We start from the raw sequence: 27,835 nt of genomic DNA on the forward strand, positions 1-27,835 counted from the left end.
AGTGCAATAGCAGCAAGTGCAGGATACAGGTATAAGTTATAAAGTGCAGTTATAGAAAAACTATGTTAATATTTACAGATGGATGTACTATGAACATTATATACAGGTTGTGTTAGCTATGAACAGATTTACAATAAATGAATATATGTACAGGATGCTATTAATAATCAGGAGTGTGCAGATAGATAAACAATTACAAATGTCCATGTGCAGTGGGTGTGTACAGTTCAAATAAATGAATCAGTGCAATAAATATGTGCAAATTTAAATGTGCAAATGTTAAATAGTGCAGTGACAGAGAGTATATGTTAGAGGAATGTGGGGGGTGTATTGGGGGGCAAAAGAGTCAGTGCATGTCATATTTATGTGTATTTTATATTTTAACATAATTATACACATAAAGGTTTTATCAAATATGCATGTATGTGTAAGTTTCTATATAATAAATATAGAAAATACACACACATATTATGCAAATACAAACCTTTATTTTGAATGTGATTAATAACAATTCATATTTTTAAAAGATATGTATTATTAATCATTTTAAATGTTTTTTGTAGATATATTTTCCAATTTATTTGGACTTTTTTAAATTTTGTAGTCTCATTATACTTTTTTTATTCTAGTTTTATTTGTTTAAATGAAATATTACACTGTGCTTTTTGTTATAAGCACTGTCATAATTCAATTTCTCAAGGAAACGTATAGCATTTAATAAAAAATAATATATATATATATATATTTTTTAGGAATAAAATCTAATTAAAACACACCTTTTCATTTACTGTATAACTTCCTTTGTAAAAAAAAATCTCATGTCATTAGAAAATCGAATAATGAATCAAAATCAATGAATCAAATTGAATCTTGAGTTGAGTGAATCGTTACACCCCTAATTAAGAATCATCTTTCACAAACATAAAAACCACCAATACTCACTACTGGAATGTTTCGTTGTATTTTGGAGACCAGTTGTTATTCTTGGTTTTGGTGCTAAACTTGCGTTTCTTGTCTGCCAGATGTGGACCGATGGCGTTGATCTCCACGAAGGGCCGAAACATGGCGTTGGTCTGCCAGTTGATGTTATTCACACCCACAACTATAAGAGAATGATTTAGCAGACAAGAACTCATCAGCTAACAGATTAATCAACAAAATCAAATAATGCAGAAAGAATTATGAGTAGGCCCAGACAGAACATGTGGATTTTTGTTTGCTATTTTGCACAAAATCTGTGGATTTCTGTGGAAAGATCAGCGCGGAGAATGATAGGAGCTCAAAACTTAACAAAAACAATCCCAATCCAATTAGAACCACTTGTTTGGTAAACAGAGCTACAGTTCTCTCATATAATGCATCCAAAAGACAGTAAATATTACTTTACAAATTGTATTGTACATAATTTCAAATTATTTTATAACATTACTAAAGTTAATATCACATGTGTGGAAATCTGAGGATTGTGTGTGGGCCTTGTTTTGAGTTATTATGAGCATTATAATGTAACATTATATGGCTGTTTGGGATACTTGAATCTGATTGGTCAGTCGTGACATTCCAAGGTATGCTATTCCCAGATAACAACCGCTAAATAACAGGCTCATCTTGGAATTTAAAATAACTATGATCATCAGTGAAAACATATAAATTTTATTATATATAATCGCAATAAAATGTATGTCGATAACAATGATAAGCTCTGGACTTTTTTACTCTATATTAATCTAAGAGCCAATCACACAGCAGAAATGTGCAAGAATGGGAATCTAGAAGTGTGTTGATTTTAAAACATTATCGGCCACCGAAAATAGGTTATGCTATTTAATGGACCCTCTTATTTGTGGCTTCAGTCATTGTTTAGATAATCTTTAAAATCTGAATGCATTAACAACAGACTGTTTGGCACCATCTAGTGTAATACACAGGTTAGTGTATACTCCATCAGCTGTTTTATTTTTGTCAGCTTGGCGTTTAACTAATTAATAAACTATTACAGCTCAGAACATGTTTTGTGGCAAATAGCTGTATAATAAGTGGGATAAAGCACATTACGGTGGTGTTATCAGTCTTATACAACAGTGCTCAACTTTGCATCGGGATGCTGATAAACCTGTTGGGATTTATTTTGCGATAACAACCTCCTGATGTACTTTATCCCCTATACTACAGGGACTGCTGAATGCTTGATTCTGATTGGCTGATGAGCATTCTAAGGAGTGCTGTTATTTTTAGATAAACGCATAGTTAATGTAGTTCCGGCACACTTTGAGCGCATTACATTTCTAGATGACTACGCTGAATGATTTCAGTTATTTTACAGCTACAACAGTCAAATACCCGATTCTGATTGGCTGATGAACATTCTAAGGTGTGCTGTTATTTTCAGATAAACACACAGTTAAAGTAGTTCCGGCAGGTTTTGAGCGCATTACAGCTCCATATTACTACGCTGAATGATTTCAGTTATTTCACAGCTACAACAGTCAAATACTCGATTCTAATTGGCTGATGAACATTCTAAGGTGTGCTGTTATTTTCAGATAAACACACAGTTAAAGTAGTTCCAGCAGGTTTTGAGTGCATTACGGCTCCATATCACTACGGTGAATGATTTCAGTTATTTCACAGCTACAACAGTCAAATACTCAATTCTGATTGGCTGATGAGCATTCTAAGGTGTGCCGTTATTTTCAGATAAACACACAGTTAAAGTAGTTCCAGCAGGTTTTGAGTGCATTACAACTCCATATCACTACGCTGAATGATTTCAGTTATTTCACAGCTACAACAGTCAGATACTATATTCTGATTCGTTGATGAGCATTCTAAAGTGTGCCATTATTTTCAGATAAACACACAGTTAAAGTAGTTCCGGCAGGTTTTGAGTGCATTACAGCTCCATATCACTACGCTGAATGATTTCAGTTATTTCACAGCTACAACAGTCAAATACTCTATTCTGATTCATTGATGAGCATTCTAAAGTGTGCCATTATTTTCAGATAAACACACAGTTAAAGTAGTTCCGGCAGGTTTTGAGTGCATTACAGCTCCATATCACTACGCTGAATGATTTCAGTTATTTCACAGCTACAACAGTCAAATAATCGATTCTGATTGGCTGATAAACATTGTAAGGTGTGCCGTTATTTTCAGATAAACACACAGTTGAAGTAGTTCCAGCAGGTTTTGAGTGCATTACAGCTCCATATCACTACGCTGAATGATTTCAGTTATTTCACAGCTACAGCATTCAAAAATGCTTGGAGGAGATGTGTAAGAAACTAGTACCACACACAGGAGCAGTTTGAGGACTAAAACCTCACAAATGTCTGAAATACAACATATACTATGGTTATGACATCTAAATACACTTTTGATAAGCAGAATAATATACTTAAATCCATTGAATTGTTAGTAAATAGTGCAAATTTTTTAATAAGTGTTTATTTTGGTGAATTATTTGTCATGTGTGCGCTGGTTAGCTGTTGTGTGTTAATGAGTGTGTGTGTGGTCATGAATTTGGCTGATAGTGCCGGTGTGTGTCTCTGTGGTCCAGTGTTGAGTCGTCCCGTAGAGCCGCGTCTCATTAACAGATCCAGAGCTCCTGATGAAGAGGCAGCTGAGAGTCATTACAGACAGAGGAAACTTTCATTCTGCTAATTACAGCAGCTCAATCCACACGCTTTATCAGTCACATTACACTGACTGACTCGATGAACACAGAAACACGCTCGCGCAGGCTTTTACAACCTGGGGGATCTTAATCAGGAGTCAAACGATGTGTGAGTGAGTGAGTGAGTGAGTGTGTATGTGTGTGTGTGTGTGAGAGTAAGAGAGTGTGTGCAGAAGAGAGCCTGTGTGCATGAGTGTGTGTGTCCGAGAGTGAGTGTGCAAATGTTGATTTTTTTTTTTTTGAGTATCTTTGTTGATGTTTGTCTGTCTGAGTGTGTGTGTGTGTGTGTGTTGATGTGTGTTTGTGCATGTGTGTGTGTGTGTGTATGAGTATATGAGTGTCTATCAGTAGTGTGAGGTAACAAATACTCAAATGACTGTAATCTGAGTAGTTTTTCTCAGGAATTGTAATTTACTAAGTAGTTTTTATAAATGTGGACGTTTACTTTCAACCCAGGCTCACTCTGAGAACGTAGTCCCGGGGACGTTTCTGGAGACCACGAAATACGTAGCCAGGAGTACATACGGCTTTCCCGCTGCAACCAGTTTGTCCGGTTAGCTCTTCGTGTACTTTGGCGGACTCGAGGCGCAGAGAGGGGCTGACCGGGTTCGAGTCAGGTAAGACTCGGGTCAGGTCGGGTTCGGTTCCAGAAATCAGGTAAGAAAACAAAAACAAAATCCAAAAAATAAAGCGAACAAGTTCGTCACAGGGTGAGAATGTGGTCAAAATCCGAAAACGTGGTAAAAATCAGACGAGGGCTTTTCTGTTTCTGGACGGCTTTTGTGAATCGTCGTTGGTTGGGTTTAGGGACGGAGGAGGGTGGGTCAGCCGATTGGCCGGTCGCACGGTCAATCATTCTGTCATCCAGGCAGACAGCCGGAAGGTCGATCGACAGCGGCCTCTAGCGGGTTTACGCGAGAACGGCGCGGGAAAAAGCGCGCACAGCGGCCTCTCGCGGACTCGCGAAAACAAAAACTGCAAAAATACGTACCTCCCGGGACGTATTTCGCGGTCTCCAGAAACGTCCCCGGGACTACGTTCTCAGAATGAGCCTGGGTTGTTTACTTTCCCTCGAGTATATTTTTAGTGCAGTATCGGTACTTTTACTACTTTCCATCAACCTGCAGTCACTACTTTATTTTTTCTTGTCTATGGGGATTAGAAAAATCAGTCCTGTGATTCCTGTCCAATCAAATCACACATAGAAGGTAAATCGCATCATACTGAACTACCTCAAGACGATTTATAAATTCAGCAAACTGCTTGGAAGCATTAAAAGTGTCCAAGAAGATGTCCAAAATCTTTACACACATTGACCCAGAGACTGTTTAGATGCATGTCACTGATGAGAAGATGACAGATGTTTACTGTGTGATGACTGAAATGGCCTTAAACACCCAGCCGGCACAGGATATCAACATGACGTCAGATCGACGTAATACCCCAACGCTGTGGGGACGTTGCATTTAGTTTAGAAATGAAAATCGGGTTGACGTCAGAACTCAACGTCAGGTCGACATCAATGTTCAACATCCAACCTAAAACCAACCAAATATCAACATCTAATGATGGTACAGCTTGACATTGTGTGGACGTTACCACTATGACGTTTATCAGAGGTTGGATTTTGGTTGCCGTACCTGACAAATAAATGTCAGTATTTGACGTCAATATGATGTAGGTTTAAGATGTTTGCTCGATGTTGGATTTTGGTGACTTTCTAACAACCTAAAATCGACCAAATATCAACATCGTTTGACGTCATTATTGGATTGTCTATTGGAAGCTGATTGTCATCAGCTTTTTACAGCGTAATACTCACTACTCACTACCCTTGAGTATTTTTGACAGGTCTACTTTTTACTCATACTTTGAGTAATAATTACTACAGTTACTTTTACTCTACTTGCACTACATTTTAGGCAAGTAATGGTACTTTTCCTTGAGTATGATTTTTAAGTACTCTTTACACCACTGGTGTCTATGTGACTGAGTCCATGTGTGTGTCCATGTAAATGTATGTGTGTGTGGATGCAAGCGTGGGTTGATATGAGTCTGAGTGGGTTGTTGTGTGTTTGTCTATGAGTCTTTGACTGTGTTGATGTGAGTTTGTGGGTGTGTTGATGTGAGTGTGTGTGCGAGACAGTATGTGTGTGTTTGTGACTCTGTGAATGTGTGTTAGCATGCATGTGTGTGAGTGTGTTGATGTGTGCTTGTCTATGAGTCTTTAAGTGTGTGTGTGTGTGTGTGCGCAAGTGTGAGTCTTTGACTGTGTGAGTATCTGTGTTTGTATGTGGGTGTGCGTGAGAGTGTGTGTTGATGTGAGTGTGTGTGTGTGTGAGTCTGTGAGTGTGTTTGAGTGCATGCGTGTGTGTGTGTGTGTGTGTGTGTGTGTGTGAGAGAGAGAGAGAGAGAGAGTGTGTGTTGATGTGTTTGAATCTTTGAATGTGTGCGAGCGCATGCATATGAGTGTATGTGTATGAGTGTATTTGTGTGAGCGTTTGAATAAGTGTGTGTGTGTGTGTCTGTGTGTTGATGTTTGTGTATGAGTCTTTAAGTGTGTGTGTGTGTGTGTGTGTGTGTGCATGTAAGTGTGAGTCTTGGACTGTGTCTGTGTGAGTATCTGTGTTTGTTTGTGTGCATGCGAGTGTGTGTGCGTGAAAATGTGTTGATGTGAGTCTGTGAGTGTGTGTGTGTGTTAGAGAGTGTGTGTTGAGGTGTTTGTGTGAGTTTGCGAATGTGTGCGTGAGCGCATGCATATGAGTGTGAGTGTCTGCATAAATGTATCTGTGTGAGCGTGTTTGAATATGTGTGTGTGTGTGTGTTGATGTGTGTTTGTGTATGAGTCTTTAACTGTTTCTGTGTGAATCTGTATGTGTGTGTGTGCAAGAGTGTTTGTGTGAGTCTGTGAATGTGTTTGAGTGCATGTACAGGATGTGAGTGTGTATTTATGTGCGTGTGTGCGTGTGTGTGTGTGTGTGTGTGTGTGTGTGTGAGAGAGAGTGTTGATGTGTTTGTGTGAGTCTGTGAATGTGTGCAAGTGCATGTATATGAGTGTGTGAGTGTATGCATGAGTGTATCTGTGTGAGTGTGTTTGCATAAGTGTGTGTGTGTGTGTGTGTTGATGTATGTGTGTTTGTCTTTTTGTTGATGCATGTGTGTGTGTGTTTTACCTTTAACGCTGACTTTGTGCTCTCCAGTTCCGGGGTGTGAGATCAGATCCACCTGAACAGCCACTTCACCGAAGGATCCAGATGTGGATTGACCTGGAATCAGATTTGAGTCACATGAATGTGCTGTGTGTTATACAAGACCACAGGTCACACGGTAAATATAATATGGTAAAAACATGGTAAATATTAACTGGTACAAATGAAACATACACAACAATGGCTAAAAACCCATGTAAAAAAGCTAATACAGTTTTTAAAGAGACAGTTCACCCAAACATGAAAATGTACTCACTATTTACTCTCACTAAAACTAGTTTCTTTCTTCTGTTGAACACAAAGGAAGATATTTTGAAGAATGCTGAAAACTTCTAATCATTGACTTCTATAGATGGAAAAACAAGTGAAGTTTATTTGTAAACTAATTTCAAGAGTTCACACTTAGCTGATGATTGGTAATAAGCTTGTTTGGCATGCTGTCCCAGGAGAGAGCTCTGAGCTCATGAGATCCTCGAGCCCGGGGCTCCCTCCCGTTTGCAGGGCGAGAGGGGAGTTTGAGCTCAGGTAGATCTCAAGAACCAAACCCCCCTCCTGCTGCTTAAGGATTGCTATGAGTGTGTGTTGCTGGTGGAATTTGACTATGGTGCTGATTTGGTTTAGTCAATTTACTTATGTCTGGAAACCGGAGTATCCGGGGAAAACCCACACGAGCTCGGGGAGACGTGAACTCCACACAGAAATGCCTACTGGCCGGGTAGGACCCGAACTGGAGGCATTCTTGCTGTGAGGCAACAGTGCTAGCCACTGGGCCGCCGTGCTACCCTATAGAAGAAAAAGAGGAGGAGAGGGGATTCTTCAAGACGAAGATAACTTAAGCAGGTCGCACACCAGAAGCGCTGCTCACGCCACGCAGCGCCATGCATTTTAGAATTCTAAACATAGGTTTCTATCAGGGTACACATACCGGCACTGCAAGTTGGCGGCTGTCCGTGGTGCCCAGCCACAACTCAGGACACTGTTCATATTCCTGCCACACCACAGAGCGCCATCGGAATAGTTTCATGTTAAATATCATGCGAATGTGTGCGTCTGGTGTGTGATACTTTTAGCTGTCATGTACGCGCTGTGACGCGACGCCGAGCGGCGCTTCTGGTGTGCGACCTGCTTAAAGGTAAGATGCTTGGCTATTTATACTGAGTTAGGAATCGTCTGATTAGTGGTTCGTACATTAGCTTGACTCAGGGCCAGCCGTGTCAATCATAAACACGCGATCCTCTCGAAATTAGCTTATAAATAAACTTCACTTTGAGAGAATCACGTGCTTATGATTTCTTGCAGCCGGCCCCGCATTATCCAATTTATGATTCACCAATCAGAAGCTTCCTAACCCACTATAAATACCCTAAGTTCCATATGACAGCCATCTTCATTTTGAAGAATCCCCCCTTCCACCCCTACTTCTCCTACTTTCCTAGATGGGTGGCACAGTGGCCCAGTAGTTAGCACTGTTGCCTCACAGCAATAACTTCACTGGCTCTAGTCCTTACCAAGCCAGTCGAAGTTTCTGTGCAGAGTTTACACGGTCTCCCCATGTCCACGTGGGTTTATCCCGGGTTCCCAGGTTTCTTCCCACTGTCCAAAAACATGCAACTTAAGTTAATTGACCAGTCCAAATCGGCACCATAGACATGCTCCTAGTAAGTAGTTATCTCTTAAGAGCAATCACTATCTGTTCATTAGCTACTACAGCAGGGGAGTTCTCGAGATCTACCTGAGCTCAAACTCCCCTCTCGCCTTGCAAACGGGAGGGAGCCCTTGAGCCCTCAAGACCTTGGCTGTGACGAGTGCTTATTTGAGTTACTGTTGCCTTTCTATCAGCTGGAAACAGTCTGGCCATTCTCCTCTGACCTCTGGCATCAACAAGGCATTTGCGCCCACAGAACTGCCGCTCACTGGATATTTCCTCTTTTTCAGACCATTCTCTGTAAACCCTAGAGATGGTTGTGCGTGAAAATCCCAGTAGATCAGCAGTTTCTAAAATAATCAGAGCAGCAAGTCTGGCACCAACAACCATGCCACATTCAAAGTCACTTAAATCACCTTTATTCCCCATTCTGATGCTCGCTTTGAACAGCAGCAGATCGTCTTGACCATGTCTGCATGCCTGAATGCATTGAGCTGCTGCCATGTGATTGGCTGATTAGAACTTACGTTAACGAGCAGTTAGACAGGTGTACCTAATAAAGTGGCTGGTGAGTGTATATATTGGGATTCATTTATATTTAAAATGCAGAATATCTAAATGACAAAAATATACATTTACTATTATTACTGCTTCTCTGAATGTATACCCTATTTTGTCATTAACAAATTCCTCTATTATTTGTTTCCTTAAGCACATGCATTTGTCTTGATAAATAATCTTTTAGTTGAAAATAGAAATATTCTGCGAATTCATTCATTTTCTTTTCAGCTTAGTCCCTCTATTAATCAGGGGTCGCCACAGCAGAATGAACCGCCAACTTATCCAGCATATGTTTTATGCAGCGGATGCAGCGGGAAACACCCATACACACTCATTCACACACATACACAACACGGGGAGAACATGCAAACTCCACACAGAAACGCCAACTGGCCCAGCTGAGGCTCGAACCAGCAACCTTCTTGCTGTAAGGCAACGGTGCTACCAACTGCGCCACCGTGACGCCCTATTCTGCAAAATATTATATATTGCTCTGCTTTGCTCTCTCTGCATTGACTTATACAGAAGTGTTGATTATCTCAGCATTTGCAGAGAAACTAAGAAAACAAAGAAACCGTAAAGGCCAAACTAATAGAAGAAGGCATGATGTGTGTGAGATAAATCAGAAACTACACAATGACCTACAGCAGACATAAACAATCAATCCAGATCAGGTTAACTCTCTGCTTTCGTCCTGAATAAACACTGGCTTTCAGAAAGAGTTTGTGTGGTGGAGACCTGAAGGATCTGTCCATTTGCAGGCCATGTTTAGACCCACACACAAAAACATTTACTCTGATGCTGCTAACAAACACACAACAGCTGAAGATGAAATTATAAGCCCTTCTGTGGGATTTTAATTCATTTCAATTATTTATTGGAGAGATTTTTTTTAAACTTAAATGTATAAATTGCATATTTATTATATAAATTGTGAATTTTAATAAAAAATGTGCTGATAGTACATAATATTCTTAATTACATACATTTAATTACATTCATTTTTTTATTTTGCAAGATTCTAGTTCTTAGATTAAAGTGCCATTTTAAGGCTTAAGTAGGTTACTTTAAAAAATTTTAATAAATAAGTTAGAGCAATTAGGCAAGTAATTGACAACAATGATTTGTTCTTTAGCCAAAAAAAATTTTGACGTAAATTTTTTTTATAAATATATATAAATATATAAATACACACGCACAGTTGAAGTCAGAATTATTAGCCCCCCTTTGAGCTGTTTTTATATATATTTCCCAAATGATGTTTAACAGATCAACAAAATTTTCACGGTATCTCTGATAATATTTTTTCTTCTGGAGAAAGTCTTATTTGTTTTATTTAGGCTAGAATAAAAGCAGTTTTTGATTTTTAATAAACATTTTAAGGTCAAAATTATTAGCCCCTTTAAGCTATATATTTTTTCGAAAGTCTACAGAACAAACCATCATTATGCAATGATTGCCTAATTACCCTAACCTGCCTAGTTAACCTAATTAACCTAGTTAAGCCTTTAAAGGTCACTTTAAGCTGTTTAGAAGTGTCTTGAAGAATATCTAGTCAAATATTATTTACTGTCATCATGGCAAAGATAAAATAAATCAGTTATTAGAAATGAGTTATTAAAACTATTATGCTTAGAAGTCTTAATATTCTCTCCGTTAAACAGGAATTGGGGAAAAAAATAAACAGAGGGGATAATAATTCTGATTTCAACTGTGTATATATATACACATATACATATATACATATATATATATATATATATATACACACATATATATTAGGGCTGGGCGATATGGGCAAAATATCATATCCCAGTATTTTTATTGGAATGACGGTATACGATATATATCCGGTATTTTCCCATAAAGGATTACTTGAGAGTTGAAGCCTTTATTAAAACATTATTAAACATTTTTTGAGCAAAATATAATTCAAACATAAGGGTTTCCCTCCCTGTTTACAAATAAACAGCTGCACAAAAAATAACAGCTGCACAAAATCTTTGATAAAATACAGAACAGGTTTTTCTCCTGCTTAAAACTATAAGTTGCACAACATTACAAATTATAAACAAAATCTTTGATAATTGAATACATTACAGCTTTTCTTTTCCTGCATAACACTATACACAGCTCTACTATGCTGTTGTGCAAATAACAAAGTAAACAGAACCATAGAAAACACAGCTACATTGTCAGAGCAAAAAATAACACACTTAAATAGTAACAAAACAAAGAGTATTGTAGGATAAAACAGGACCACAATAAATGTAAATATGAAACACACAGTGTTTTATGTCACAATTACAGTGTTGTTATAAGTTATCCTGTATACCACAGTTGTGTGATTTACAAACAACAATTAAATCAGCTGTATGTTTTTTAGCTACACATTTACATGTATGTATTGTGCACAATTTTAAATATATATATATATATGTATAAATATGAATATATACACTACTGTTATCGGCCTCATCCAGAACGGTGACGAGTCTGCATACAGACAGGAGGTGGAGCGGCTGGCGTTATGGTGCAGATACAACAACCTGGAGCTGAACACACTAAAAACAGTGGAGATGATAGTGGACTTCAGGAGAAACCCCCCTGCACTCCCCCCACTCACCATCATGAACAGCACTGTGGCTGCAGTAGAGTCATTCAGGTACCTGGGCACCACCATCTCTCAGGATCTGAAGTGGGACATTCATATAGACTCTATTGTGAAGAAAGCCCAGCAGAGACTGTACTTCCTTCGTCAGCTGAGGAAGTTCAACCTGCCACAGGAGCTGCTCGTACAGTTCTACTCAGCTGTCATCCAATCCATCCTCTGCACTTCAATCACCGTCTGGTTCGGCTCAGCTGCCAAAACCGACCTCCGTAGACTACAGCGAATAGTCCGGACTGCTGAACGAATCACTGGCACAACCCTTTCTACACTTCAAGAACTGTACTCTTCCAGAGTGAGTAAAAGGGCTCGCAAAATCACTCTGGATGCCTCACACCCAGCACACTACCTGTTCGACTTGTTACCGTCTGGTTGGCACTTCAGAGCACCAAGCACAAAAACAGCCAGACACAGGAAAAGTTTCTTTCCTCAGGCTGTCTACCTTATGAACAGTTAAACATTCCCCTACTGTGCAATAAAAATGTGCAATACTTTCTCATACGCACTTGTACACAGCACCTTATATCAATATACTATGCAATACTTCCTACATCCGCACTTGTACACAGCACCTTATAACCTGTATATTTATAACAATCTGTACATACAACTCAACATCCAGGTTTCTTCACTAACTGCATCTGTTTAATGTTCATCATTTTTTTATTATTATTTTATTTTTTCAGATTTATTTTGTGTTGTCACATGTCACTTTATGTACACTGGAAGCTTCTGTAGCCAAAACAAATTCCTTGTGTGTGTGAAGCACACTTGGCAATAAAACTGATTCTGATTCTGATTCTGATTCTGATATGCATTCTACAATACTGGACTTATTTTTCTACAAAGGTTTGAACTTTGAGAGCGTTTAAACAAGAGAGAAAAGTGTGAAAATCTTAATGCCTGTCTGAGAAAAGTGTATAAAGTGCAGTGAGGGGTTTACAGCCTTAAAACATCTATAATAATTGTAAAAAGTGAAGCAGACTACTCCGTGGGTTTCGCATATTGCGTGTTATTTTTCGAACGTAACTCCCACGATTAACGATGGACCACTGTACTCCAAAAAACACATTTGACTACTGTACATAATACAGTATAAGAGAATTTGTTTTAAAGGGGACTCAGATGTCCCTAGAGTGTGTATGTGAAGTTTCGACTCAAAATACTGACTCTCTGAAACTGACCCTTTTAGGCTTTGATCATAATTGTGCTGTTTTGGTAACTGTCGCTTTAAATTCAAATGAGATTGTGCTCTTTAAAAAAAAGGGGCGGGGCTACAGATGCCTGCGTGTCAGCATAATGGCAGATTCAAAATCCAGACTAACGTCATAAGCTGATGAGGGTCACTAGTGGGCGGGGCTTTCCCCCTCTGATGACACATACAAAGGGAGAATGTCAATCAAAGTGTTTCTGCAGACTGTTTTATCAACTGTGATAATAAAAAATGTAATTAGAGGCTACTTATATTCACACACAAATGTGTTTAAACACTTATAAAAGTGATTTTGCATAACAGCTCCGCTCTCTAGAGAATTTACAATGAAATGCAAAGTATATTTACATATGGAAATGCATAAAAACTCAACACAAATAATGCTACAATTAATAAAAACAAAAATGACAAGTGCTGTGAACTCCACACATATTTTTGACATTGAGCCTTTCGTCCTGATTTTATTACAAACTTCATATCATGAGCAATCAAATTTTCATCGATCCTCAGAGACTTTGAGAACTCAAAACTTTCTCAACTGAATTATAAATCTTTTACAATGTGATCCCGCTTCATAAAAACCGATTAGAAATGACCTCAAGGAGTACAGGTAGATAATAACAATACAAACTCTCTATAAATGGTAAAAAAAAAACGGCAGTCCAGAATGATTCAGGTTGATTCTGAAGTGTAGTGACAGTGTGTTTTCCCTCCATCAGACCCACAGGACACACACTTTCACAGGCCTTTTCACACACTAACAAAACAAACCCTTCTCTAGAGAGATTACTAACTGAGTCCAGAAAGACAAAGAAATCTGAACCACAAATATCAGACAATGAGCTGCAGAATTGCCCGCAAAAATGGAGTCTGCAAGAGTCAGAGGTCAGGGGAATCTATGGAAGCGCTTATTAAATTGGATTGATATTTCTGCATATAAATGAGACTTTGAGTTTCTGGAGATGAACGTCATCTAAATCAGCACAGAATCAGCTTCTTCTCATTGGGTTTTTGCACATCATTTTCACCTCAGATTATCAGTGCACTGAAATGAAATGAAGAAAGATGCACACACATGCATTTACAACTGCTGTGGGTTTCTATAAACAAGCAGGTGAATATATAATGAGAGATAGCTATGAGCTGAGAGAGTTAGGACTGCAAACACTGGGATTGTTTTCATGTGATGTGTATTGCAGTACCAAAAACTACAGGAAGTTTAACCTTGAATAACTTTAATAATCCTACTTATAAATAATTATTCATTACCGAGGTAATGGTGAGAAATAAATGCATATATTTTGTTGCACAAAACTTTTTAAATATTGAGGATTTATACTTTTTATAAGAACCAAATTCCATTCATAAAGTTTCCTTTAGTGATTGGAAGTTCGGATCATTTTACTAACTCGGACCTAACTCGTTCAGTGAGATAAATGCAGGCCTGGATTAAGAATTCAGAGGCCCCTGGGCACAATGTTTTGTAGGCTCCCCTACCTGGCCGCACCACTATAGTTGAATTAAAAAGTAAGATTAATATAATATTTTTTAAATAAAATTAATCTATAATTGCCTGCATTATTAAAATAAATAATATACAGTACACATAATTCTAGTCTACAAAGATTGAATTTATTTTTAAAGCATTTAAAGCACACTTTGAAAAAAACAAAACTAATACAACTACTGAAAATTAATGAATTTTAACATACTTGTTTAATTCACTGAAGCAGTGCTAAAAATGTATATTTAAGGGTATTTTTAAATGTATAACTTCTACAAACTTATAATGCACGTGATTTAGACATCATAGAACTGGATTGGAGATATGAGACTCTGAAACGCATGTGTAAATATATAAAACTGGTAGCATATACAGTATTTATACTTTATTCATCCATTGTCCTTTGGCGTAGTCCCTTTATTCATCAGGGGTCGCCACAGCGGAATGAACCACCAACTATTCCAACATATGTTTTACGCAGTGGATGCCCTTACAGCTGCAACCCAGTACTGTGAAACACCCATACACTCTCATTCACACACACACACACACACACACACACACACACACACACACACACACACACACACACACACACACACGCACACACACACACACACACACACACACACACACACTACGGCCAATTAAGTTTGTTCAATTACCCTAAAGCACATCTCTTTGGACTGTGGGGGAAACCGGAGTACCCGGAGGAAACACACACCAACAACGGGAAAACATGCAAACTCCACACAGAAACATCAACTGGGACTCGAACTAGCGACCTTCTTGCTATGAGGCGACAAAAATGTCAAAATTACTTTAACTGTCTTTTTCACTGAGAATAGAGTAAATATGAGACTGAAATGCATGTGTAAATATGTAAAACTGGTAGCGCATACAGTATTTATACTTGATCATTTTTAATTTTACAAGATGTAATAAAAGTCTCGGGTGTTCTCCGAATGTGTCGGTGAAGTTTCAGATCACTGTCACTTTATGGGTGGAAGAAAAACATGCTGCTGTTGTGAGTTTCTTTAAATGCAAATGAGCTGCTGCTCCACGCCCCCTATCCGAAAAGGGCGGAGCCTTTACAGCTTGTGCCTTCATTACTGTACATTCACACCGAAAGCGGCGAGAGCGCCAAAGTAGACGGAAGTCATTCATTTTCAATGAGAGCTGGCGGCGATAAGCAGCACGGCGCGTCTTCGCCGGTGTGGGCGTTGAGGAGAGTTGAAATCAAGTCAACTTTATGGTAATGAGCTGTGACGCGGTTCGGCGGCAAGCAATCAGAATGAAGAAGTCCAGTGCTTAAGAGGAGTTCAGAGAACGCGGTCACTGTGATCTGTGGTTCCGACCACAGTTGTTCCCATGGGTTTGATTATTGCGGTCGCCGGATTTTCAATTATTTACTATGTTTTCTTGCAGGAACATACATTAAATAAGTTAATAAATTACTGATGTGCATTAATGTTGTATATATTTTTCTTTAAAAAAGCGAGAATCTCATGCGACAGTACAAAACAGTATTGCTGCTTCAGGATATTTCAGACATATGGACGCATTGGATAATTAAGTGGAGCAAAGCCACACCACATGCAACTTGATCTTCCATTGTTAAATGAATTTGATAATAAGTGTGCAACATTTTCACGCTAGAAAGCATGTATGCTGCAACGGCCCCTTCAAATACGATTTTAGACACTCTCGCCGCCGGAGCTGAAGGTAGACAGCGTTGTCGCCAGGGCGGCCAGAGTGACCTTGGACGCTCTCACCGCTTTCGCTGTGAACGCACAGTTACTCAAACAAACAAACAACACATCTGCATGTGTTTTACAGTCTTGTCAGTTTAAGCTCCTGAAGTACAGCAATTGCACAGAAAGACAACTACCCCCTTTACTGTAGGTGTGAATTTCTAAAATTGGAAATACTGTGATGTTTTTGTTCCTGGAAGAAAAGTCAGAAGGGCATTTGTTTAATAACACTGTTACTGAAATAGAGAGTTGGCTGTCTGGTGTAGTCACAACAACCTGGAGCTCAACACGCTCAAAACAGTGGAGATGATAGTGGACTTCAGGAGAAACCCTCCTGCTCTTCTCCCACTGAGCATCATGGACAGCATTGTGGCAGCAGTGGAGTCATTCAGGTTCCTGAGCACCACCATCTCTCAGGACCTGAAGTGGGACACTCACATTGACTCCATTGTTAAAAAAGCTCAACAGAGGCTGTACTTTCTTCGTCAGCTGAGGAAGTTTAACCTCCCGAAGGAGCTGCTGAAACAGTTCTACACCTCCATCATTGAATCAGTCATCTGCACATCAATAACTCTGGTTTAGCTCAGCTACTAAATACGATCTCCAAAGACTACGTCGAATAGATCGGACTGCTGAGCGAATCACTGGTACAACCCTTCCTACTCCCCAAGAGCTGTACTTATCCAGAGCGAGCAGAAGGGCTGCCAAAATCACTCTGGACCCCTCACACCCAGCACACTGCCTCTTTGAACTTTTACCTTCTGGTCGACGCTACAGAGCACTGCGCACCAGAACAGCCCGACACAGAAACAGTTTCTTCCCTCAGGCAATCCATCTCATGAACACTTGATGATAATAATTGTGGAACCAACATCACTACTTGCTATACACTTTTATACACATATACACTTATTTAACAACACACTTTACATGCTCATAACAGCTGCTCATATAACGTTGTATATAGTAATATAGCTGTACATACACTTGTCAATTTGTATATTGGCATTCACTACTTACTTCTATTTTTAAAAATATATATTTATTATCTGTTTTTTGTCCTGTCTCTGTAATCCTGTTGCACTGTAGAAGCTCTGTCACCAAAACAAATTCCTCGTATGTGTGAACATACCTGGCAATAAAGCTCTTTCTGATTCTGATTCTGATTCCTACTCCTGCTGGATCTTTTTCATGCTTAAAAAGCATCATAACACACCACAGGAAGCAATTTTACAATCACACTAAGCAGTGGAGTGGTAACAGTTTTGTTTTAATGCAATGTGCAGCCCTGGTTATTCACTCAAATTAAACAAATGAAAAAGAAACAACAGCAATGTTTTGTAAGCGTGACCCAGCGTGATGCGTCTGTTAGATTAAAAAACCCTCAGATATCCATCACCTGCTCCAACAACAAAAAATAAATCAAATAAAACACCAAAACTGCAATGATGAATAACTCCAAACATGAAGTCTGACGAATTACAGTGCAGGAAAGTAGCCTCAACAAACAAACGAACACACACAGACACACACACTACACTCAGTCAGGGATCACAATTTGTCTGCTGTCGTCTGACTCTTTCCTATGATTTTTTTTCCTATTCACAATAAGAAAAATATACTGTAGTTATTTATAATAAATACTAACTATACAATAATATTATAGTGTATTCAAATATTAAGGGGGCTAATATTATTGACCATAGCAGTAAATAATAAATAAGCAATAAATAAGACTAAAATATAACAATATAATAAAATATAACAGGAATTTTCAGCTGTACAGAAGTATTTCAGCTGTACAAGGTGCGCTAGTTCAGGGATTCTCAACCGGTGGGCCGCGAGATTAACTTAATTATTGTACTATAATTATTTGATTTCATTATTAAATATGTTCGGCATTTCCTGCTTTATGTTAGCGATTACTTCGGTACAAAAAAGTCTCACTGTAAAATACAGACTTAACCGTGGCTGCACTTCCAACCGCTGCATTTCAACTAGGACTACATGCTCAGCTGTATAAAGCAAACCTTCATGCAAACGAAAAGGTAATGATGTTTAGAGTTTTAACCAGTTCGCAAGCCTCACGTCTGCGATTCATATCAGAGTCGCATATCTCCATTGATTCACAAACTATGCGTGCTCTCTTTGTGTGAACTCTTTCAAATATCAGCATAGTTGTCCAAATGAGTGTTTTATAACATGAGCGCGAGTGTTTATATATGGACGCATGCACATACAGGAGGATCTAGCGAGACTCTGTGGTGTTTTAGCTGTTCACTACTGTCAGCGAACTCCAATAATATCCCAAAAACCCAACCGCCTTCAGATCAATGCCTTTCAACAGACTTAGAGTGTTTTTACTGTATTTTTGCTTATTTTTTATGGATATGATCAATAGATAAATAGTAGTCAGTCCAATTCAAGGCAGCAGCTTGTTTTGTCATCTCCTGTTGTTCTGTACAGGTTCATTTATTAAAGAAAAGGCTCAAATACTCTGCAGTCGTAAAAATACCTGAAGAATTCAGGAGCTTTAAATCTGTGTTTTAAAAAATAAATACAATTTATATTATTATATATTCTATATTTAATTATACACAGTTAAAGTCAGAATTTTTAGCCCCCCTGAATTATTAGCCGCCCTGTTTATTTTTTCCCCCAATTTCTGTTCAACGCAGAGCAGATTTTTTCAACACATTTCTAAACATAATAGTTTTAATAACTCATCTCTAATAACTGATTTATTTTATCTTTGTCATGATGACAGTAAATAATATTAGACTAGATATTCTTCAAGACACTTCTATACAGCTTAAAGTGACATTTAAAGGCTTAACTAGGTTAATGAGGTTAACTAGGCAGTTTAGGGTAATTAGGCAAGTTATTGTATAACGATGGTTTGTTTTGTAGACTATCGAAAAAAAATAGCTTAAAGGGGCTAATAATACTGACCTTAAATTGGTTCATAAAAAATTAAAAACTGCTTTTATTCTAGCCGAAATAAAACAAATAAGATTTTCTCCAGAAGAAAAAACATTATCAGACATACTGTGAAAATTTCCTTGCTCTGTTTAACATAATTTGGGAAATATTTAAAAAAAGAAAAAAAGAAAAAAGAGGGGTTAATAATTCTGACTTCAACTGTATATACATACAGTATATACAGGGTGGGCCATTTATCTGAATAGGCCTTAATAAAATGGGAATGGTTGGTGATATTAACATCCTGTTTGTGGCACATATGTATATGTGAGGGGGCAAACTTTTCAAGATGGGTGGTGACCATGGTGGCCATTTTGAAGTCGCCATCTTGGATCCAACTTTTGTTTTTTCAATAGGAAGAGGGTCATGTGACACATCAAACTTATTGGGAATTTCACAAGAAAAACAATGGTGTGCTTGGTTTTAACGTAACTTTATTCTTTCATGAGCCCCTTCACATATACTAATGTGCCACAAACAGGACGTTAATATTACCAACCATTCCCATTTTATTAAGGTCGATCCATATAAATGGCCCACCCTGTATATATAATGCTTAATTTTTTTAATAAAATTCTGTACAAAAACAAGATAATAATAGTATAAGCAAAGATAATAATAGTATAAGCAAAGATAATAATAGTATAAGCAAAATCCATGTTTTGCTGATAAATTAAGGTTTAAAATAAGCATTTTAAATAAGCAAGTGAAAAAGGTTGAGAACCCCTGCTCTAGTTGAATACTAGAAGTACCTTCCGTCTCTCTCTCTCTCTCTCTCTCTCTGACAGACACACGCTCTTACCTTGAGAGGTTTGGGTGCATATATATTTCTTGATCAAGGCATCTGTGGGTTGAGTGTAAAGGCTGAGGGCGTATTTCAAGGACTTGAGATCAGGGCTCTTTTCCAGGAAGGTTTTCTTCAGACCGTTTCCACCCGCATGGAAATATTGCTGGACGGAGAAAGAAGAGAAGTGAAAAAAAACTCAAACATGCAGCCACAAAACACACAAGCTGTCCATATCATATCAAGTTGATACATTATGCATGATGACATGCCGACTGACTTCTCTCACGGACGCGCACCCTGAAAACTATTGTTGCGAACTATTTCTATGGGCTGAAACAAATTAATTAAGTCTTCAACTTAATTTGTTTGTTTAAATTCAGCCCAAATAAATAGTTTGCAACTACTTACCTTGAGTAACATTGAGTAAATCCAATGAATCTTTTTTTTCAGTGCACTAGAAGAACGTTAATATGCGCAGGAATGTAAACAGCGCCCTCTGGAGGATTTACGAGAAATTTAACATATGAGAAAACGTGCCCCAGTAACGTATTTGAGATTGTCAAAACTGTGTACGTTGCCCTTTAGTGGATTTGTGAAAACTGCAAGAAGACATTGTCCGAGTAAATTATTGTCAATTCTCAAAAATGCAGCCCTGAGCACATATTTCCAATGAGCCTGGATTGACTATACTGTATATTGCAATATGAACAGTTTCAACAAATAACTTGGAAAAAACTTTAGTTGAAACACCAATTCTCACTTTTAACTACTGTATTATTACATGCCTATTATCAAGATATTAACTGTTTATTAGCACTTATAAAATATGATCTTATTCTACATCCCTAAACCTACCCAATATCCAAACCCAATAACTATTAATGAGCAGCAAATTTTATTGATCTTATGGAAAACGTGCCCAAGTGACGTATTTGAGATTGTCATAAATTTACACAGCGCCCTCACTGTTCTCACTATTAACTACTGGATTATTACATGCCTATTATTAAGATATTAACTGTTTATTAGCACTTATAAAATATGATCTTATTCTACATCCCTAAACCTTCCCAATATCCAAACCCAACTACTATTAATAAGCAGCAAATTAGAAGTTTATTGATAGGAAAACGTGCCCAAGTGACGTATTTGAAATCGTCATAAATGTACACAGTGCCCTCTAGCAGATTCACGAAAACTGCAAGAAGATGTAGTCCAGGGTACATATATGTTGATTCTCAAAAAATGTTGCCCAGGGCACATATTTTCAATGAGCCTAGTTTTGATATACAGCAAATTGCAATATGAACACAATTTCACCAAAATAACTAGGGGAGCAATTCTCACTTTTAACTACTGGATTATTACCGGTGTATTATTAAGATATTAACTGTTTATTAGCACTTATAAAATATGATCTTATTCTACATCCCTTAACCTACCCAATATCCAAACCCAAATACTATTAATAAACAGCAAATTAGAAGTTTACTGATTGTTTAGGAAAACGTGCCCAAGTGACGTATTTGAGATTGTCATAAATGTACACAGCGCCCTCTAGCAGATTCACGAAAACTGCAAGAAGATGTAGTCCAGGGTACATATTTGTCGATTCTCAAAAAATGTTGCTCCGGGCACATATTTTCAATGAGCCTAGTTTTGATATACAGTACATATCAATATGAACACAATTTCACCAAAATAACTAGGGGAGCAATTCTCACTATTAACTACTGGATTATTACTGGTGTATTATTAAGATATTAACTGTTTATTAGCACTTATAAAATAGGATCTTATTCTAATCCTACCCAATATCCAAACCCAACTACTACCCTAATAACTATTAATAAGCAGCAAATGAGGACTTTATTACGCTAAAAGTTATAGTTAATTGTTTGTTAACAGCGTGAATTGTACTGCAAAATAAGGTGTGCCCAAATTCATTCATTTAAATGAATCCAGATGACTTTGTAGTGGGAGAATCATGCATTAAATATAATACTTAAACTACAATCATACATAAATACAATAGAGCACAGATAAAAGTGAAATAAGCATGGTTTTCTGGGAAAAAAAATAAATTTTTGCTGCTTGTTCAAACTACTTATTTAAAATAAGCTAAATCAATACAATTTTTGAGGTTTTTTGGGGATAACTTAATTGATTTGTTCAATCCACTTACATTTGTAAAACCAATTAAGCTAACTTAATCGATTTGTATTGTGACAACATGAAGAAATTTTGTGGAACCCAGCTTTGTTTTGTTACAGTGTAAAAGTATTCAGTTAAATAAATCGAATAATCAAATATAAAATAACACTGCAACATCTTCATATAAGTAAATCAGTAAAATCATTCTTTATTAAAATTACAAATTGTACAATTATTTAAACTATGGCTCCTGGTCGACTATAATCCCAACTCCACATAGCATATCCAATGACTACTGATTATTTAGTATTAGTATTAACTAAGCGTACAGGCTGAATTAACAATATAATGACATATATCAATTCAGCTACCCCCACCTCCCATGTGGTCTCTTTAAGTGAAGTTTAATTTTAAACTAATTTCAAGAGGAGCATGTGCTCATGATCGACCCAGCTGGTCCACATTAGCTAATCATGATCCTCCAATCAAAGGATCCCAAGTCACTATATATATCCTCATTTCCTCTCTACAACTATCTTCGTCTGGAAGAAACCCTCCTCCTCCCCTACTTCCACCTTTATCCAGAATGGGCGGCACGGTGGCCCAGTGACTAGCACTGTTGCCTCACAGCAAGAATACCAATGGCGTTGGGTCTTCACAAAGGCCATCTGGTATTTCTGTGCGGAGTTTGCATGTTCTCCCCATGTCCGCGTGGGTTTCCCCCGGGTTCCTCGGTTTCCTCCCACCATCCAAATGTGCTCTATATTATAGATAAAATAAGTCTAAATCTTTTTTCTAATGTCTTACTCTCAGGAAGTTCACCTTGGCCTCAGCAGCGGGGGAGTTTCAGATCGACCTGAGCTCAATCTCCCCTCGCCCTGTGAAAAGAGGGAGCCCTGGGCTCGAGGATCCCTTGAGCTCAGGGCTCTCTCCCAGGATGGCACGCCAAACAAGCTATGTATAAATCGTGAGCTAAGTGTGAACTCTTGGGTATCAAATGAATAGAAGTTAACAGAAAACCAAAAGTATAGTAGTGAGATCATTACACAAAATAAGGCAATCATTCTAGGTCCTGATCATTGCTTTGTGCAATAAACACAGAGACTTTTGTCAGCAGCTGTAGTTCAGATCTATAATGTACACATTTGGACCAAGTTCACTGAAGTCGTGGACAATTCCATCATTGTAATGTCCCAAAGTTGTATCACTGACTATTAATATATTGGAGAAAGTTATAATCTCAGTGTCTGATGATGGAAATCAGGTCATTTTCTTTTATGGCAAATGAATATACTCGATAAGTCTTAAATGCTTTAGTAGTTTGGTGTGAGTTTCAGAAAGCTCCAGAGTGTTGTTGGTGTGGAATTAAAGCGTTTCCTCCATCAGACGTCTGATCAGATCTGCTTTATTATTCTATTAGCGTAAAGGCCGATTGCAGACGCTGTGATTGAGACTGATGAGATTCACACTGACCAATCAATCTGTGGAAAGGCCACGTGTCATTTTCGACGAGTGCATTTACTTTATTTTTACTCTCGCTGACCTTATAAACTAAACCCTCAATAAAAATACATGAATAGATCATATAGATTTTTTTCCCCATAAAATGTAGCTCTTATATTATATACAGTGCTCAGCATGAATACACCCGCAACACAAATCTCTCATTTAATGTTGTAGTTTGTCATTTGCAATATTTTGCGAGACTTCAAATGTATTGTCTTTCCATTTCTAAAGATGTTCTGTGACTAAGATATGATTTTAATAAATATATCTGTTTAATAAATCTGTTTTGTTCAAATACACCAATATTTATTACCCATAATTCACTGAGAAATGGATATAAATATTGGGGTGTACTCGATTATGCTAAGCACTGTAAATCAAAATAGAATTTTTCTATACCTCAAAGATTTTATTTGAAGTGTCTTTTTTGAATAGCATATAAAAAGCAATTATTAAATAGACATTTAATAAAAATAAATTATAATTAAATTAAATGATGTTAATTCAATATGCAGTAAATGTTTTTGCAAACTAGTCAATATTAATAAATAGAAAATGATTAATCTTAAAGGTGCTGTATGTAAGTTTTTGACTCTTCTAAAGCACAAAAATATTATAATAAAGTGGTTCTCAAAGTTTTTTCACCAAGTACCACCTCAGAAGAAAATATCCCTCCAAGTACCACCATAATGACCAGTATTACAATATAGTAGTGTAGTAGGCCTAGTAAAGCAGCTACAGCTCTGCACAGTTTGAAAACGTGACAGATTAACTACATTTATTAAGAATGTTTATTATTATCAGCCACTTTAAACATTATAAACAGTTTGAGCTTTAATACTGTACTGTGCTTATACGTAAGAAACAAACAAACAAACAAAATAAAAAAGTCAACATTTAAATTAAAATGCGCTATTAAAAGTTCATTAAAATGGTAGGCTACTGTTCTTAAGAAGTAAAAAAAACCCTCCTGTATTAAATGTAAAGTGTTAACCTATAGTTTCCTATTTATCAAAACCTGGAAATGTTGCTTGGACCTCATAAATATAAGCTATATGTCATCATATTCATATATGAACCATTTTTGATAAATTTTGAAATATATGTTGGATGTACATATGACATATTGGATTCCTCTGCATACCACTAGAAGGAAGCCCACGTACCACTAATGGTACATGTACCACAGTTTGAGCACTACTGCCATCATTTGTTTGCAGAGGGAGAAAAATCACAAGACATTGTCTCAGAAAAAAACCTCCAGACTTTTAATTTTGCAGGATATTGCCATCAAATTCAAAACATAAACTCAGGAGATGTGTGGCTTTTGACCTATTACTTTTCTGATTTGCTCCAGGACTAATTTCATATATTTGTTTATGAAATAATAAAATGTTTAATGTAGTACAATTCTTTTTACATTATTAAGCGCCTATTCTTTGTTTTGAGCATTATAAACTCTAGATGAAGGATAATAAAGCCCAAAGTGCTTTCTTTCCAAAGATACATGAACTGTGAATGAAGCCCAAATTATTCAGCAACTGTTACTGTTTTAGTTTGGGAAGGTCACTTTTGATTATGTACCTCTGACGGTAAGGGAGAGACTTTTTACAGAAATCTCATTTGGCATGCTATCTTCATCAAATCTGAAATATAACCTCATGAAACACTTTTTTTCTAGGAAATTACACTAAAGTTTTCTTGTGCTTGTATATGAAAAAACTAATATTGAACACAATACAATTTTTTTCCCCTCATGACTTTATAATGTAACCTTTTTTATATTTTTGAGCATGAAACTTACCCAATTACCATAGTAAAGCTCAAAGTATCTTCTTTCCAATGATACCTAATTTGTGTTTGTAGCTTACTGGAGTCAAGAACTGTTAATATTTAAAGTTAGCTAGGTGCTGGCTAACAGGTAACTGAACATTCTTGTTTATCTGAGAAACAATGCTGCAGTCAGATATTCTGCTTTGAAAATGTCCATTACGTGACCGAACTGTCTTTGTTTTGGTCATTTAACCTGCCCAATGCCAGTTTAGCCAATTATATTTCAGCACCTTGGGTTTTAATACAATATTCAAGAGTTCACACTTAGCTGATGATTGGTAATAAGCTAGTTTGGCATGCTGTATCGAGAGAGAGCCCTGAGCTCATGAGATCCTCGAGCCCAGGGCTCCCTCCTGTTTGCAGGGCGAGAGGGGAATTTGAGCTCAGGTAGATCTCAAGAATCCCACCCTCGCCCCCCCCCCTCCTGCTGCTTAAGGATTGCTAAGGTGGTGTGTTGCTATAAGAATTTGACTATGGTGCTGATTTGGTTTAGTTAATTTACTTATGTCTTATGTTTTTGGACTATGGGAGGAAACCGGAGGACCCGGGAAAAACCCACGCAAGCACGGGGAGAACATGAACTCCACACGGAAATGCTGTCCGGACGGGTAGAGACCCGAGCCAGAGGCATTCTTGCTGTGAGGCCACAGTGCTAGCCACTGGGCCGCCATGCTGCCCTATAGAGGAAAAAGAGGAGGAGAGGGGGTGGAAGGGGGGATTCTTCAAGACGAAGATGACTAAAGGTAAGATGCTTGGTTATTTATACTGAGTTAGGAATAGTCTGATTGGTGGTTCGTACATTAGCTTGACTCGGGGCCAGCCGAGTCAATCATAAACACGTGATCCTCTCGAAATTAGTTTATAAATAAACTTCACTTAATGATATGACGTAGTTCCAGAATCTTTCTACTTCTGTTTATCCCTCTGACTTTACAGTCAGTTTGTTTTGACCGCCCCCTGTCATTTTAAAGAATATCACAACGGCGAATGCGGCAAATATAAAAGCGAGGTGAGGTGCGCACGCAGTCAGCGAAGGTGCTCGATGCAGCGCGAGGCGAAAGTATAAATCCAACTTCAGGCTCTCTTTGAGGCCTACTTACTGCTCTTTCTCTCTCTCTCTCCCCCCGGTTCATCTCTTTCTCAGGTAACTTTATTTTACCTTTAAGCTGGGTACAATTATTATCAAATGTTTTGATTATTTCATGTTTTATCATTTTATACAGTTATTTTTAACTAATTCAGGTGTAACTATCGCAAGTTATTGTCATTAAATCATTTCAATTTCAAGTATTTGTGAATTACTTTTGACTTAACATCAAAATTTAATTGCTCCATATTGCAATACAATACAATCACATAATAGCAAGGCTCTCCCACATTTTTAGCTGTTAATACTGCTCTTATTTCTGTTTTTGGTATAAGATTGCAGAAGGTTGGTTTGACTAGAAATGCACATTTTTTTTTACCATCATACTGATAACTTTTAGTCATTCAACAGAACTACAGTTCGAACTGCTGTGGTTAAAAACCCATCCTTACAGCAATAAATGTGATGTAAAATGGCATTCAAACTCACATTATTAGCATTTAACGCTGAATAAAGCACATGAGGTGTACCTGAGGTGATCATTGTCAGTTTTCTGTTGTTCAGCTGTGAGAAATTGAAGCCTTTCAGGTGTTGGTTAGGACAAAAACTCCTTTTAACATGGAAAATATTCCTATAGTGTGCCGTTACTTTTATTTAGAACATGACTTAAATCAGCCATTGATAGTCAGGCTCACTTCTGTTGGTGTCGTCAATCTGGCAACCTGTGCTTCCATTTGTTTTGAACCACGTGTGCAATACCCAGTTCAACCACTGGGTGTCAATACATACTGCACCTTTAAGAGTGTTTCTAAGATGCTTTAAAATAAAAGATGAATGGACAATGTATATATCTTACAGTGCACAGATTGATTCATATTTAAAGAGGCGTAAAAACAAAGCCATCAGTCTGTGATTGTTCTCCTCTGTCTGGTTTTATGGTTGTGTGTCTCTTTTCTTTGTAGGCACAGATGAATTATTCTTCTTATTGTGTGAGTATCTGCAGATCTCCAGCACCTCCAGCTCCGAATCTGAGCTCTTCTCCATTCACTGACTGCATCTGACTCCAGGCTCTTCTTAACTTCACTAATTAGCTTCTGTCCTCTGAATACCAATGAGCAGAGGAGCAGCAGTCAATAATATCTCTGATCACACACACACACACTGTCTGTGTGTGAGAGAGTTAGGGGGAGAGAGAGTGTATTTGTGTGTACGAGAGAGAGAGAGAAAGTGGGTGTGTGAGAGAGTGTGGATGA

The 27,835-nt window shown here is 37.7% G+C and overlaps 1 protein-coding gene across 1 annotated transcript in view; it reads right to left on the reverse strand.

The window, feature by feature from the left end:
- The window catches only part of LOC130245302 (protein unc-13 homolog C), a 384,171-nt gene that overhangs the window by 9,564 nt on the left and 346,772 nt on the right, over positions 1–27,835 (reverse strand). Inside the window, exons 30-32 of the mRNA XM_056477954.1 lie at positions 20,018–20,165; positions 6,853–6,945; positions 943–1,102 (exon numbers count right to left, since the gene is read on the reverse strand). Of these exons, the coding sequence (XP_056333929.1) occupies positions 943–1,102; positions 6,853–6,945; positions 20,018–20,165 (401 nt within the window). The remainder of the gene's footprint in view (positions 1–942; positions 1,103–6,852; positions 6,946–20,017; positions 20,166–27,835) is intronic.

Source organism: Danio aesculapii, chromosome 18 (assembly GCF_903798145.1).
Source record: "Danio aesculapii chromosome 18, fDanAes4.1, whole genome shotgun sequence".
Classification (NCBI taxonomy): Eukaryota; Metazoa; Chordata; class Actinopteri; order Cypriniformes; family Danionidae; genus Danio; species Danio aesculapii.